The 16,047-nt window shown below is 41.7% G+C and overlaps 1 protein-coding gene across 3 annotated transcripts in view; it reads right to left on the bottom strand.

The window, feature by feature from the left end:
- Positions 1-444: 444 nt before the first annotated feature.
- Positions 445-16,047, bottom strand: part of LOC139469111 (uncharacterized) — a 70,211-nt gene continuing 54,608 nt past the window's right edge. For 2 of the 3 annotated variants that reach the window (XM_071251247.1, XM_071251262.1), the window contains exon 3: positions 445-1,855. In XM_071251247.1, coding sequence (XP_071107348.1) covers positions 655-1,779 — 1,125 coding nt within the window. In that variant the 5' untranslated portion in view covers positions 1,780-1,855 and the 3' untranslated portion in view covers positions 445-654. Of the gene's footprint in view, positions 1,856-15,707; positions 15,884-16,047 lie in introns of those variants that run through there. The other variant, XM_071251255.1, reaches the window with a different exon arrangement.

Genomic DNA, 16,047 nt, shown 5'->3' with positions numbered 1-16,047 from the left:
CACACGTTACAGTGAAGTGTATGACCAGGAAAGAACGCCTTCATATCGCATCCCGGGGACCAGATCACTGTACAGAGTTGCGCCCCTTAGACGCAACTGGTCCCCGTTCCTCAAAGCAATCTTAAGATGATAATAACTCCCATACTTTAACACAGGCTTGGGTAGCCGTAACGCTAAGATCGCTGTGGCAAGCCTATGATTATATGTCTAGGTTTGTCAGCATCATGTATACTTGCTGTTTCACCCAAGTGGTAAAGCATGGCTTTTGGGTTTTCTCCCACACGACGCTGGTGTCATCACTGATTTTCAGTGACCCATTCATATAATTTCCAGTTATTTTGCCTTTTTGCGTCCAATGGAATCCGTTTCGATAATCGAGACTGTTTCTCTGGCGTTGACGTTTAATATTTCAGAATCAAATCCTAAAAAAGTAGTAAAAGTCAAAACGTTTAAGATTTATTCAAGGAGTCCATGCATTGCCTCCATTCGTCATACCATTCTTCCGAGAGTTACCAATCAATGCATGTACATGAAGAAAATGTGGAACAATCAAGACATGTGAAAAGTATTAATAAATGACTTGCACCAAAAAGACCTCCGCAGAAAGGTAACAACAGTAACCTAATTCCATGGACTAAATAACATACGTGTTAACTAACATATAGTCTGTTGCACCAGTGGTTGAACGTCATCGAAGCCTGGATTGATATAGCTGGTTTCTATGTAGTTGTCGTTGAGAATGTCTGATGCGCTTTCAGACAGCACCTCATCAGACTCTTGTGTGGAGTCGATGTGCACCAAACCGAAAGATGTCCAAGGATTGACATGGCGGTTGTACTCCGCCTCAAAGTCTAAGGACTTCACAGAAGGTACATCGTCTACTACAGGCGGTAAATCGTCTTCTAGTTCCTCCGAAAAATCGCTGTTTGCGTCACAGTTGGATAAAGTTTCTAATTTGGATTCCATCAGTGATTCATACATTCCGCAGTATGTTTCCTTCGAGCAGCCACCGGTGACATCCTTGCAGTAGGTGTGCTGGGGCACGGGCGCGGGTAGAGATATGTTCCTCGACTTGGCTCTGGCCTTCACGTCACAGTCCAGGTCACTGGAATGGCCATCCATTTCCAAACAATCAAAATTAATTTCACCTTGGAGATCAAATTTTCCATGAGGGGATTTGAACAATCCTAAATCACTTCCAAATTGTAACCGGAAATCTTCGTTGTCAAGGTCACAGTCGGTGCTCACTCCGGACGAGTCCACAGATGTGTCCAAATGTTTGACTCGTCGGAGTTTCTTGGAATGAAGTTTCCTGCCTACTACGCCTTTCGTGTCAGGATTTTTATTGCACTCACCTAATCCTAAATACGACCAATCAATATCAGGAGAGAATTCTGTGGAATCGTATTTTTCTCGCAACATTTTCCATCTACACACACCAAAGGAATCCATGTCCTTTGCCTTAGATACCTTCTCTTGGGTATTACTGACATGGTTCAAACCGGATTTCTCCCAATAAACACCGTACTTCCCATCAATCTTGTTGGTCACAACATCAATCTGATGGACAAGCACTCGTAAATCTCCCACAATGCCGTGCAGATTTGTGATGACATTTTCTAGATTGCTGACCATGTTCTTGACAGTATTCCGTACAGCCGTGCCTCCGTCGACTCTCATATCGTATGCTGGAAAATGGCCCGTCTTGTGGCCGGGACCAAACCTCATGTTACTGTAGGCCTTGTGTTGAGGGGAGCCATGTGATGGGTCCGCCATCATGGCCGCTACGTCACACTACGTCAACACCATCGACAGCGGTGTTGCTCGGAACGATGCATCGCACGGGGTCGGGTACCTGACAAGAAAAACAAATATTTTACTCATAACAGAAATCATATGACATGATACACATCAAGAGATTTTCTAACACGTGGTATTTTGCAATATTGAATGGCATATACCATCACATTTTGCGATCGATATGTACTCTAAATCCTACTATAATTGATATTCCTGACTGTCCCACATTAAAATGTGAATGGTTAGATATTCACATAGACTTCGCGCTCCACCAAGCAGATGGTAACACATGTTAAGTGCCATTGTTGCCATTTATTTAAAAAATGAATAACAATGACAATTTAGGAACAGACGTCAAACAAAAAGACGGAATACACGTATGCCAATAAATCTTCAACAAAGTCTCTTGACTTTGGGTAACCTTCACTATTTGTGTATGCACACGAGTAACTAGAAAGAGACTTTTTACCGGTAACGTTGAGCAATCTGGGAACACGTTTAAAAGAGATCATGCGCTCGGCTGGAGAGTGAAGCATTCCTTTACCTGTTAAAGAGCTCCACTCTGTCAACGCATAATGAGGTTTTGTAAGGAGGAACGGCTACCAGATACATGCTTCCATCAAACTGTAGTCAGAGGTCATGCAATACCCACTCTTCTGTCAGAACGCCCGGGACAACATCTACATTAGCAGCAACAAACTGTTTCAGAGTCACTTATGTCCCATAAACCTCTGTGTAGTGAGACTGGATCGATTCACGGGCACCGTGATATCCACTTTGACACACGATATGATTCATTCTGTATTGTGTTGCTGATATATGCTAAAATTAGCCTTTCAACCATTTGTAGTTATTTTGACGCACTTTTCAGCGTTTTCATTTGTAAACTATCGTTTCATCTGAACATATATTTGTCAAGGTGCTTTGGGAATTCAAATAATTTGACATGTAAACGTTTATCAGAAATAGTATATCGTGGACAAAGTATCGCTATATACCGTATTATCAACAAAGAATCGCGATACAGTAGTGGCACGTGGTCCTATGCACAGCGCACAGCGCACAGATCACAGATCACAAATCAGGTGAAGTTAAGCAACGTTGGTTTCGGAGGGTAGTTGGATGGGTGACCACGTTCAGCAGCTTGACTCCTGAGAGTTTCTAGTGCTTCGGTCCTGCCCCAAGCTGAAGCACATGTACCACATATGGTATCTCCTTAAGCAAGTGACTTTGTTCGAAATGTGCCTCTGTTCACCCAGCAGTGAGTGGGTACCCTGAGATGAGGGATGAGATGGTAATGTGGCTGTTAACCTTCTAGCGCCTCACATGCAGCTTGGGTTGTATACTCCCCGGGGAGCTGAGAATGAAAATCGAGTGCTTACTGATCCATTGACCGGGGTAATAATAGTGTAGCGCTATGAACATCCACTTGGTGAATGGAATCTGGCGCATTATAAATGCACTTATTACTTATTATTATTGATAAAGCGTACAGAGCGTATTGTCAACAAAGAATCGTGATTTTTATCAAATGTTTAATAAACGTGTTTCAGAACAAATGGCACCAGCCTTGATATTTGTGACACTTTACTGTGCAATCTAAAAAGTATTGTATTATGAATAGTCGTATATTGGTATTTGCATACTTTCATCATTTTTGACACACGGCTTTTGTGAACAGGTGCGTGCATATCCTACTCCAGATTGAGTTTCTCATGTCTGATGCTAGTCACGTACATGGTATTATCAAAAGGTTTCAGCCTTTCATATCTAGGTTGTTGTTATGCTTGCATGTTACACTTATCAGTATTGACCTGTGCTTGGTGAGCCATCTTTCACAATTTGACCTGCTCCAGCCAAGTGGCGTGCTGATAATTGACTTCGACTCGGGGGTACCCTACTCCTTGGCTTTACAATGGAAAAACTGAGTATAGAGCAGTCACGAATGTTTTCAAACTAGGGGGTCAGTCGCTAAAGAATACTGATGAAGGGTTACATGCTGTTTGTGGGGAGGCTGCCCTATCATGTGCCACAACTAAACGTTGGATGACCCCACTCTGGCCGACCCAGCACCACAAAAGAAAGCATTGATGCCGTCGACAACCTGGTAATGACGCATTACACTACGAGTTAGAAGAGATCACAGGCTTTCCCATGGGCCAATAAGAAACAACCTTTCATCAACATCTTTGTTTCTCTGTTGGTTAACGCTGCACTCAGCAATAATCCACGGCGGTCAAAGGTTTTGTGTGCGATTGGTTCAAAAGAATGCTACCGGATATTTGAAGGCTACCCGCCTCAAATTCCCTGTTAACCAGATATTATCGCATCCCACAAGATTAGGTTAGTGACCTGGATCCATCTCTAGGATCCCGAAAGTAAACAAGAATACATTTAGTTGAAACACTCAGGTCTCCCAAATCCAAGAAGTTTAAAGCAGATCCACTTAGAAAGTTATGGCCACCTGCTTTTGGGACAGAAAGTTGGTTGGTTTGTTGTTTAACGCCGCACTCAGCAATATTCCAGCTACATGACGGCGGTCTGTAAATAATCGAATCTGGATCAGACAATCCAGAGATTGACATCATGAGCAATTAGGATACGATGACATGCATCAACCAAGTCAGCGAGCCTGACCACCCGATCCCGTTAGTCGCATCTTACGACGAGCATAGTCGCCTTTTACGGCAAGCATGGGTTGCTGAAGACCTATTCTAACCCGGATCTTCACGGGTAATACACATCAGTTATTTACCTTGGGGAATAACCATGAATGTTGAATAGTATGCCAACTTATTGAAAGGCGTACGCGAGTTTCAAAGCCAGGAGTCTCGGCAAACTTGGACGTGGTGTTCTCCGTCATCAGGACAATGCTGCAGTTCACACCAGGCATGCCGTCATGTTGCAATGGCTGCAGTACGGGAATATTGATACAGCGGTTGTAGCAGGATCACGAGGGGTACAAGGGGTTTTATGCATAGAACCCCATATACTCCAAGTGACCCTGCTACAACGAATTTATCTTACCGACATGTTTTAATGTGACATAGTTAAAGAATTAACACAGATTCAAAATTGATAGAAAACAGCTGTTCGATTGAGCTGAGGTTTACTTTTGCGAAGTCACGTGACTTCCATTGACGCGGAAAAAGCATACGGATTTTTGCTTTGAAGCGGGGTATGAGGGATGTTTTCCGTCTCTCAGAAATCCACGTGCAGCCTATATTGCTCGTGCAGGGTTATAAGAGATTTATTCCCCGCTGAGAAATGTATTACCCTCCAAGGCGGGTTAAGCAGTATTTTATGAAGATCACGTAGACCAATCAGATCTCATCATTCTGACATGGCGGTATGATAAAGGCTTCTACCCCATCCACCTTATTCTCCAGATCTGGCCCCTAGTGACTACCACCCGTTTTCAAATATCAAAAAACACTTTAGTGGTCTGTGATTTAACAAGTATCGGGAATTAGCTGCCGTTGCCGTTGCCGTTGAGCGATTTTTGCAATCGTTGGTTAGCTTTGAAGACCAAAACTTTCACAAACGTGGGGAAACTTAAACTTTAAACTTTGAGCATGACAACATTAATATACAGTTTTAAAACACGGGCTATAGGGCACCAGTAACCAAAGCTAGGCCACCTCGCTGGGGTTCATGGGGACTTTCAGTACCTCTGCTTCCTGCATGATACCCCAGCAGGATTTACGTCATCACATTAGCTACTGGTGGTTGTTCACAATGCCAGCCAATATTAAAAAATACCCATCAATGAGTTGGCTTAAAAACACTGGTTGGTCATAGTTACATTGATTATGATAGGATTACGTGTCACACAGGGGGGACAATATTTTTACGGTACTTTAACCTCCTGGACAGAGCCTTCAATAATGCCAGTTAATAGTAGCATCACACCAAATTTAAAAACAAGCATTTAATTATTCACATACATATTTAAAATGTATTCTACAGACCAATTTCTTTCAAGTAATTTATGATGAGATGCCCGCTGACACGGGAATGAGATCTTTTAGATTTACACTTTGATAATGTGAATCCCTTGCGATTGCAAAGTGCACACAGTCGGGCAATATATGCTTGACGGTGAACCTCTCATCACAAGGGATACAATTAGGAGGTTCGTCCTCATCTGTCTTAAGCAGATATTCGTGTGTAAACCGACTGTGGCCAATACGACATCTTTGTAAAACGACCTCGCCATGTTTTGACTGACAACCCAAGTAGGTTTGACCAATTGTTTGTTTTAATTCGTGAAGTTAATTGCTTCCTACCTGGGTGTCCCACCTCTTTTGCATGAGATCCCGTGTATAACGTTCAATAGTTGGTTTGAAATCGCTGTACGGGATAAGTAGTGGAGATAACGGTTTGTCAAGAGAACCAGGTTTGATAGATTTCGAAATAAGTTTTCATACTGAGGGTGAAAAACATAATTGTATGCTCGATTGGATTTATTTGAGTGCAATCTAGTAATGTATTGCAGTGAAAGTTTAATGTGGCGCAGTCCGAGTGAAGGTTCATCGGCCTCCACATACAAGCTGTCCACGGGAGAGGTCCTAAAAGCTCAAAGACAGAGCCTTAGGCCTTGATGGTGTATTGTGTCTAATTTTTCTAAGTTGCTTTTGCAGGCTCCACCATAGACAGTGGAACCATAGTCCAGTTTAGAGCGTATTAACGATCTGTACAAGTGAAGGAGGGTGGTCTGATCCCCTCCCCACTTGGAATTTGAAACGACTTTTAACAAGTCGAGAGCCTTCAGGCACTTTGCCTTGAGATATTTGATGTGTGGCAAGAATATGAGATGACGGTCAAATATGAGGCCCAGGAATTTGGCTTCCTCTACTACCTTGATAGGAGTACCATCTAAAAAATAAATCTGAATCCGTGTGAGGTTTGTATTTACGACAAAAGTGAATACAGTTTGTTTTGGATTTAGAAAATGTGAAGCCGTTTTCGTTCGCCCATTTTTGAATTTTGCTTAGACAGAGCTTTAGCTGTCTTTCTATTGTATTCATATTCTTACCACGACAAGAAATGTTGAAATCATCCACTAAAAGTGAACCATCAATGTTATTGTTTACAATTTAGTATTTATAGTTTTATTTCAACCACCAATCCCACGGTTTTGGACTAAATCCATAGAAGACCCGTGAAGATTCCGGCGTAGAATAGCTCTTCAGCAACCCATACTTGCCGTAAAAGGCGACTATGCTTGTCTTAAAAGGCGACTAACGGGACCGGGTGGTCAGGCTCGCTGACTTGGTTGTTACATGTCATCGATCCCAATTGCGCGGCTCGATGTTCATGATATTAATCACTGGATTGTCTGGTCCAGACTCGATTATTTACAGACCGCCGTCATATAGCTGGAATATTGCTGAGTGCGGCGTTAAACAACAAACCAACCAACTAAATCCATAGAAAAAATATTTAAGAAAAAGCTTTACTAGAAAGCAACAAGAAAGGGCCCATTTTGTATGATGTAATTAAAACATATCATTAACGTAATGCAATCTTATCTACCCGAATGCCAATTTTCACAGCACACGTATTGCAGTATGATAAAGAAGTATTTTGTGTGGGAAGCGTCTTCGGCTGTACACACAGATTACATAAAGGTTGGAATTTGGTTTCTTCTTCTGAGTCACGATTTTTTATTGACGAACAAAAAGGTTATTTTTGTATGACATTACATATTTCAAAGAAACAACACCCACCTTAAACAGTTTGTGTTACACATGCTCAGCCCTGAGCAACTTACATTTAACACCTACGTATCTAAAACTAACATGGCTTCTTAATATTACACCCGCCCAGGTAACCGCCAACGGCACAGAAAGGATGAGTGAGTGAATGCTGTTTAACGTCGCAGTTTGCAACATTCCAGCTTTGTCATGGCGGCCTGTAAAAAGAATTAACCCTCTGGATGCCGAGTTTTTTTCTAACGCACATTTTCCTAAGATCGGAAAAGTGAAGGTTGTGCGAGAATTGCGCTCACGCGGCACTGAATCTAACCTCTGGCTATAAAATTACCCAGAGGCGGAGACCATTAAATTTCCTATTTGATGGTGTAAATTTAACTGCAAATATTAAACCGGTTTTAAAAAAAGACACTTCTAGGAGTTGTCCGAGAATTTATTCTGCGTTGAAAAACAGTAAATTTCTCCGCTTTTTATCGGTACGACAAAAGTACCGTGCGACGATTTTTTTTATTTAAAAGCTTTACGGAACTGTGAGCGAACAAAATACTGCCTAATATCTGAACGACATAACTATATATCAAGTGGAGTTATATGCGTATGTGTAACGACACATTCAATGCCAAAAATAGCATGCCGTAAATGACGAAATCTGATTTTTCTCTTTTTTTATGACGTCAAAAGGCGACAGAGAGTTACATACGTACAAAGAAAAGGGGGCATAACTCCGCTATACTTAGCACTAGCTTATCGTAACCCAGGTCACTTGGTGAGAATTAGCTGTCGATGAGGACAATATATTTTCGTGGCGTTTTGTTCACGAGGAACCAAACTATTCCAACACAAATATCGATATTGAAACTGTATACGTTTAGTTCTAAAAGAACCCCATAAGAAATGAAATCGCACTTCATAAAAAAAGAGGTAATAGAGAAATGGATGTCCCTATCTAACCTATAACTTAGTCATTAGATTCAAACATTCTCCTGAATGTGTAAGTGTAATTTGACTAATGTTGCACCATTATTAATGGAGCACTAGCCTTATCATCAAATGTAATGAAATACCAAAAAGAATAACACCCTTCTATTTGACGTCATGGCTGGTTTTATGTCTTTGATAACGTCGGAGAAAGACGACACTGGTATTTTCATTAATATATATCTCCCCTAATTTTCATTCATGGTATTGAAAATCTCGATGTGTCAAACGGAATTTGACGCTTTTTCGACACAACATAAAATGACTTCTTTCACCAAGTATATAATGTATTGAATATATAAACAATTAGATAGTTTATCATGTATCTTAATTGGACAAGACACGCACCTGTTTGGCATCAACTTACGTAATGAAATACCCCAAAGAATATTTCAAAACAACCAAAATTATATTCAATATTGGACATATATTTGTTCATTATTATGTTGTTATTTCTCTTCATCTCGTCTCAGAATTACACAATAAAAGATGCGAAGAAAGCTCTATTGGTGTAGAATTTTCAGGATAATCGTATAAGGTTGAACCACGGAATATATGGCATGGGTTTTATTTTTTTAATTTTGTCACTTTCCACGTTTGTTATAATGGTGATGGGAAGGCGATGGAATAAATATGTGCATTTGAATGTACTGGATAATCACATACCGGTATACGTAAACATGGCTTAATAGGTCTTCGGTGCGTACTAAACAGCCCTGGACTCATCTAACATAATGAGCCCCATCGCTGATATAACAAGTTAACAATATGTAGATGTATAAATATATGCCAGTACTCTTATAAATAGCCGCTTACATATGATATAACACTCGACCATGAACGTAGAAGAGAAATAAGCTTCCCGCCATGGTGAGTCTCATCCCACGCGTTCCGTCTTATTTTGCCGAGGTTATACACTGGTCTGTTCAAAGTCTCAATGACATTTAGGTACCAACTAGTTAATGTTCCAGGCGGGGCTGGGAGTTTTGTCCGAGACAGAATACACTGCTTATAGAAATATTACATGTTTCTGTGAAAGGAGAATCCGAAACATTATTGGGAACCATTTGGGAACATATTCTTCTTACGACATCGACCACGTCAAGTGAATAACGTATTTGTTTTGTAACTCGTAAGTCTAAAATATTATTTCCTATATTTTATGGAACCTTCACATAGTCCGTAGGGTTACCTTTATTCTCCATATTCTCGCGGCACTGTTCGTTCCCGCTAAATCGCACTCTTATACCACAGCGGCATCAGGGAGTTGTGAGTGAGCTTGGCTTAATGCTCCTTCACGAGAAACCAACGAGAACGGTTTTAGTGTTGACAAGCCAAGAATCATCAGGGTTAATCTGGAATTCGGACCCACGATCATAGGATTCTGGCACTCCTAGGGGACGCAACTCTGAACAGCGAATGTCGGTGACCTCAGAAAGAATAGCGAAACAACCTTTTCAAAGTACTTCCCTTTTATTTGGATTATGGATAAAGTGATCCGATTGCACTTAAAAATCTGACACGCCGTGATATAACTGAAATACTGCTAAAACTGCGTTAAAACAGACTCACTCACTCTAGTTCGCTGAAATTGCTCGTCCCCTATTTCATGTTCATTGGTCACGTGATCCTCGGCAACTGGACCACCGTAGATCAAACTTGCCACAACTACGAGACAATTATGCCGTTATTAGACGGCGATGACATATATCAGCAGTACCAGAAACAAAGATCCTTGCCGCCATATGATAACTTATAGGGATCATCTGCATTATTGTAACCGATGAATGAAAACCGAGCTAATTTCATATAATTACCCGACTTTGGACCACATGCGGTTCAATCAATGAAAGCCAATGATCAAGTATCGCCACCACACTGACCACAGGGTATGACCACACTGACCACAGGGTATGACCACACTGACCACAGGGTATGACCACACTGACCACAGGGTATGACCACACTGACCACAGGGTATGACCACACTGACCACAGGGTATGACCACACTGACCACAGGGTATGACCACACTGACCACAGGGTATGACCGCTTGCCCGGAGATTACCAACCTTCCGTTTGTTAAGGACTCACGTTACCACAACCAACCTCACCTCTCAGAACTGTGGGAAATATGAAAGGATTGTTGTAGATTAATTGACAAAATAAGAAACAATTACATGTATATGGTTTTAACACCACAAAGAATCAAACCCCGTTGATGTTTGAGGATTAAGCAGTGTAGAATTGCCTTGGAGCAGAATAAGTAACTTCAATTGCTAACTATTATATACGGTCAGGTGGTCTTGGGAGTCTTCATGTAGTTCTTGCTTGATGCTTGACAAATTGTCTGGTAGGTGCTGCTGTGGCGGGCCCAGGAGTAGGGGCGTCATGACGTGACTAAATTACATGGTATGGGACACAGGATGACACATAAGGGGTGGGTGGGGAGAGAGAGAGAGAGAGAGAGAGGGGGGGGGGGGGGGGGGTTGATCCATATGTTGTGGTTTAACGTTTGCTTTTATGGGACCGACCATTTGATATTTAAGAGCCTGAAGCATACACTTTTGGAACATAGAATCTTTAACTTGACACGTAAAGGGAAATATTTCACTCCGCACTTCTAAGGGAATATTCCAGGACTATGACGGTGCCCTGTTTATAATCGAGTCTGGACCAGACAATCCCAACAGGGTATGCTGCCAGGGACTAATTCTAGTCAAAGAATCACCCACAGGCGACTTCGGCTTTAAGATGTTTAATCTTAATGAAACTGAGCCCACTCCTCTGAGCCCATCCGCTGTTACCGGTCTGGTGACGTCGAGCTCATCACGTCACAAACGCCCTTCGAGGTACATTTTGACATATATTTGCAACTGTGGACATTAATTTCTTCACAAACACGCTTAATGACATACGTTATTAAAATTCTACAACCAATCCAATTTAGTACTCCGGTAATAATTCCGTTTGTGTTCGTCATATTTCTCTCTGATGGATGTTTTTATTCTCTCTTGATAATTAGAATCGCCTCGTTTTCCGATGTGTTGTAATGAAAACGTGCGTAATTAGGCGACTTTAGGAGATAAGCAATTGTTGATAAAGAAAGTGACAACCTCGTTGTGGTCGAGCAACACGACGCTGTAGACATTATCTCTGCGACGAAGAGATTCTGTGGTTATCGGGCGATGTAAACCGACCTCAGCAGATAAGCACTTGTCGATAAAGAGAGTGACAACCATGTTGTGGTCGAGCAACACGACGCGGTATAACTCTACGAGGAGATTCTGTGGTTATAGATCTTCCGTCTAGCAACATTACTTTACTCATATTCAATACATTCATCCATGTGCATCTCCTTCTCTTTCCATCGTCGACCGTCCCCATAGTCTAGTCGACTGCCCGGAGAGAGGAATGTCGGCTGTTCGATCCTCTGCCTGTACCATACCAAAGGACGTTAAAAAATGGTACATCTTGTTACCCTGCCCATCGCTCGGCATTAAGGGGATAAACCAAGGACTGGTCGACACAGTCAGTAGAATGTGGTGGGGTATCCTTGCTAAACCGCGGCAAGGACTAGAACTATTAAACTAGCAGCATTAGTCCTGACTCGTACAAGCAGTCACATGCACGTCACTATAAACGTTAAATAATCTTGCTAAACCTTGCTATACAAACGGCGAGAGAGGAATCATATTTCTTTACATTCTGAAGATGCTTCAGATATATCAGATGAACTGATACAAAAATCACCACTATTAACGTTGCCTTCGATTATCCAGTGTTTTATATATCCCTTCTATTAAATTATTCTGGACTCCGTCTTCGGATGACATGACGCTAACAATAACGTCGGAGCAAATAACAGTTAAATGAAACAAAATGTTTGCCAAATTCATATAACCTAACATAGTACCTGTAATCCAAAACATAATTTAGATAATTGAATGACTTTAAACAAATATAAATATGTTACGTCTGATTTTGTCAAATTAAACATTTTCCTTCAATTTATGCAATTTGGACCCCCTGACAATTTACGCGCACACATGCAAGCTTACCATCCAATGAAAGTCGTGTACATACACTTCGTAAGGATAAGAATTTATAGATGAACAACTTCTTTATTACAATTAAGAGCGACGTTTCGGTGTAGGTTCTAACACTGTTATGAAAGAAGTTACATTCACCTCCTTTATGCAATAGGAAAGGTTGTAGGTATACAGGAAAATGTGGGAACGAAATTCTTTTTTTTTCACCACTGGCCAACTGCCCATAAACCTTCACAAAATATTGCATTGTACATACATCATGCATTGTTGAAATAAAACACGCATACCTTGTATTATTATATATGTTGAACTATGGGCCTATGTCCTCTCACTTTGCCATAATAAACACATTTGTTTCTCATTACCTTCACGTTGATCTTTCTTCCACTTTGAACTGACACGTCATGATATTACTGAATACTGCTCAAAGCGACGTTAAATATGTTCACTCACTCACTGTATAAGCCCAAGTTTCGGTTTCATTGCCTTAACACTGTTCTACCATCTGGTCCAACCCCTCTCACTGGACCTCGTTCAAACCCTTTATCCCATGGGGAAACTGGAATACCATTCAGCCTCACTCCAGCGACAAACGGGACCTAAATTCACTCCGATTCCGGCAGCTCCATTTTTAAAAAGGGTGTATATATATACATGAACACATGTGAGAACTAACGATTAATAAACGCTTTTCTCATTTGTTTTAAAATCACGCAGATCGTGTGAATAAGGGCGTTATCATACCCAGTCCTTTATAAACATCTTCCCCTACCTTAATGATGTGGTTTAACAACTATCATGTAGGCTTATCCGTCCAATTGGCAATGATAAAGATATACCTCCCCTACTTGTTATTAAAGAAAACAAGATAAGGATGAAATTAAAAGAGTTTGTGAACCTATGGGTAAGCGTGTGCCTTGTGAACCTGACAAGCTGTTTTGTGGCGGACAGCTTAGCGGAGATTGGTTATGATTACAGAAATGGTTTTGTCGGTTTTATTTGCGAGTAAAATCATAGCATTTCATTTCAGGGATGAAATAGTGATCACTATTTCAGGGAACGTGTGCATGTACGTTTTCGTCCGTGCTTGAATGTGTGTTTGTCCGTGGCGCAAACGTGTGTGATGATCTAGGAGTTGGCAAAAAACGAAACCTCAAAGTCTGTCGGGTGGTTTGCTACCGGTATGTCCACGTCGCTAGCCGTCTTCACCACGACGTAAATATACGTACATCGTTACACACTCTCTTTCACCTCAAGTCTTCATCGTGTAAATGCACTGGGTTTTTTGTTCTGTTCGTCTGAAGACATGATTGGTAAACACATTGCCAACGTTTCAGCTGATCGTTTCATTGCTAGGATATACCCCTTGGGAAACAGTGGGCCTAACACAGGGCCATGTAAAAAACTCAAATATCGTCTCCGAATATCTTGAAAGCGATGTACTCCCTTGAGGATATGCGTTTTTATAACAGATTTACGTTTGAGGCGAAAACGTTGTATTGTTTACTAACACATATCTGGTACACTCTTTTTATCAAACAGGAATCTCACTTGCCAGTCTGCTGCTGAGGATCTGTACTTTGTATATTAGTAAAGGGTTACGTTCGTAGTTTTGACGGTAGATAACATGATCGATTTACTCTCAAGCATGCTCCACGTGGAACAGACGTTGAATATACATAATTGCAAAAACCGCTGCGTGAGCAACGCTTTAAATATATCTGGGTTAAGGAAAGAAGGCCTGTGCAATGTCGACACATCATATCATTCAGTACGGTGTTTTCTTCCTTCCAAAATAAACTTCGATGCAATGAGTATCGCGTCAAACATGCGGTTGCCTGATAGCACTCGCCAACATTTGCCCCTTGCCGTAATCTACAAGACGACATTCGGCTTGTCTCTGAATGGCACGATTGGACAAGGTTCGTTACCCACCAGCATGTAACCAGTCCAGTAACTGGGTTACGTGCCCTTGGATTGTACTCCTTACGTCACGATCGTGATATCCGATATCATCCAACGTACACTGATAAAAGCACCCATTATCTCACTTTATATACGTGCTTTCAAACACATACACGCCATGTAGGAGTTTAATGTCAAATACATATAGCTTTATATTAAGCTATGCTCGGTGGCGCGATATACCACTAACTCTAACATCATTACAAATCTAGCAAAATAGTTCTACTATTCACAATATGGAATGAAATATACGGTTGACTGTAACACCGCCTGTACCATAACGTTTGTACACAGAGGCCTGAGGCCTAAATATACTGAAATATATTGATTGACCACTGGACCAGTCACGCATTAATTCCACCAAGAGTAGAGAAAATTAATTTGTGTCTGATGATATGTTTTTTCCGTACCTCAACGTCGTTGACACTCCCTTGCGACCACTTCGCAACCTCTATCGTCGACGACGACATTGCACATCAAAGACTCCGCAATTTCAAGTAGCCTCCCATACATAGGACCACACACTGTCTTTGATGTTGTGAATGCTGTTTACCATAGGCAGCAGACGTCCACGACTACGTTGTGATATATACACGACGACGACATTTGGACTTTTCTTCCCCTTTTTAGAAGCATTGTCCAGTCAGTGGATTGTCTGGTCTAGACTCGATTATTTACAGACCGCCGTCATATAGCTGGAATATTGCTGAGTGCGGCGTTAAACAACAAACCAACAAAGAAGCTTCAAAGAAAAAAATGAAAAAGTCGAAAAAGTCTTTAACGAAGGAACCGTTTGGTTGTTTCAAAACATCCGTAAGGGTAGTGTGAGAATGAGTGATTGAGAGAGTATGGTTTTACACCACTTTCAGCTTTATAACGGCGCGGGCCACATTGCACCTTTAAAGGAAGGTGGAACAGAGTCAAGCACAACAAGTCTATGCAAATAACGGCCAATTATATCAGCGCGACAAAATTATACCCCCCTTGTCAGAGAAAATAACAACGTCAGTTAACAGCAATAAAATTGTCCTCATTTCTGTCCCTCATAGACCTTAACATCCCAAATTCCAAAGCGCTTGCAACACCTTCATAAAATAGCAACATGTGAAAGCCATAGCCAACGACAACGGCCGTCACGGGCGACGACAACAGTAATTATCATCACCCCAACAACGACTTTGACTACGACTCTTACCTCCACGCCACGGATGTTAACCTCCCCGCCCGCCATGGTGTGTACATGAGTCACGCCCTCGGCCTCGTAATCTACACGCTATACTGCATCACCAACAGCGGTAACAATGGACGCTGCAGCACGTGGTATCCTCCCTACCTGTCCTCGTTCTGGCACGTCCATCAGGTATAGATCTGCCTGCGTGACTCACCGCACCATCACACGTGAGATACACTGTCGAGGAGCTACAGTTGCATGTACGCGCACACGACTCGCTTGTATCGAACGGCTGTGGAGTTAGTAAGCGGAATACTAAAACTGGTGGAGGCTCTCTGGGTCTGCCGCGGTAAAGAACGATGAC

The sequence above is a fragment of the Haliotis cracherodii genome, unplaced genomic scaffold (genome assembly GCF_022045235.1).
Source record: "Haliotis cracherodii isolate W230 unplaced genomic scaffold, xgHalCrac1.p SCAF_1, whole genome shotgun sequence".
Lineage (NCBI taxonomy): Eukaryota > Metazoa > Mollusca > Gastropoda > Lepetellida > Haliotidae > Haliotis > Haliotis cracherodii.
The sequence above is the reverse complement of the archived record's forward strand: the minus strand, read 5'-3'. Positions and strand labels throughout refer to the sequence as shown.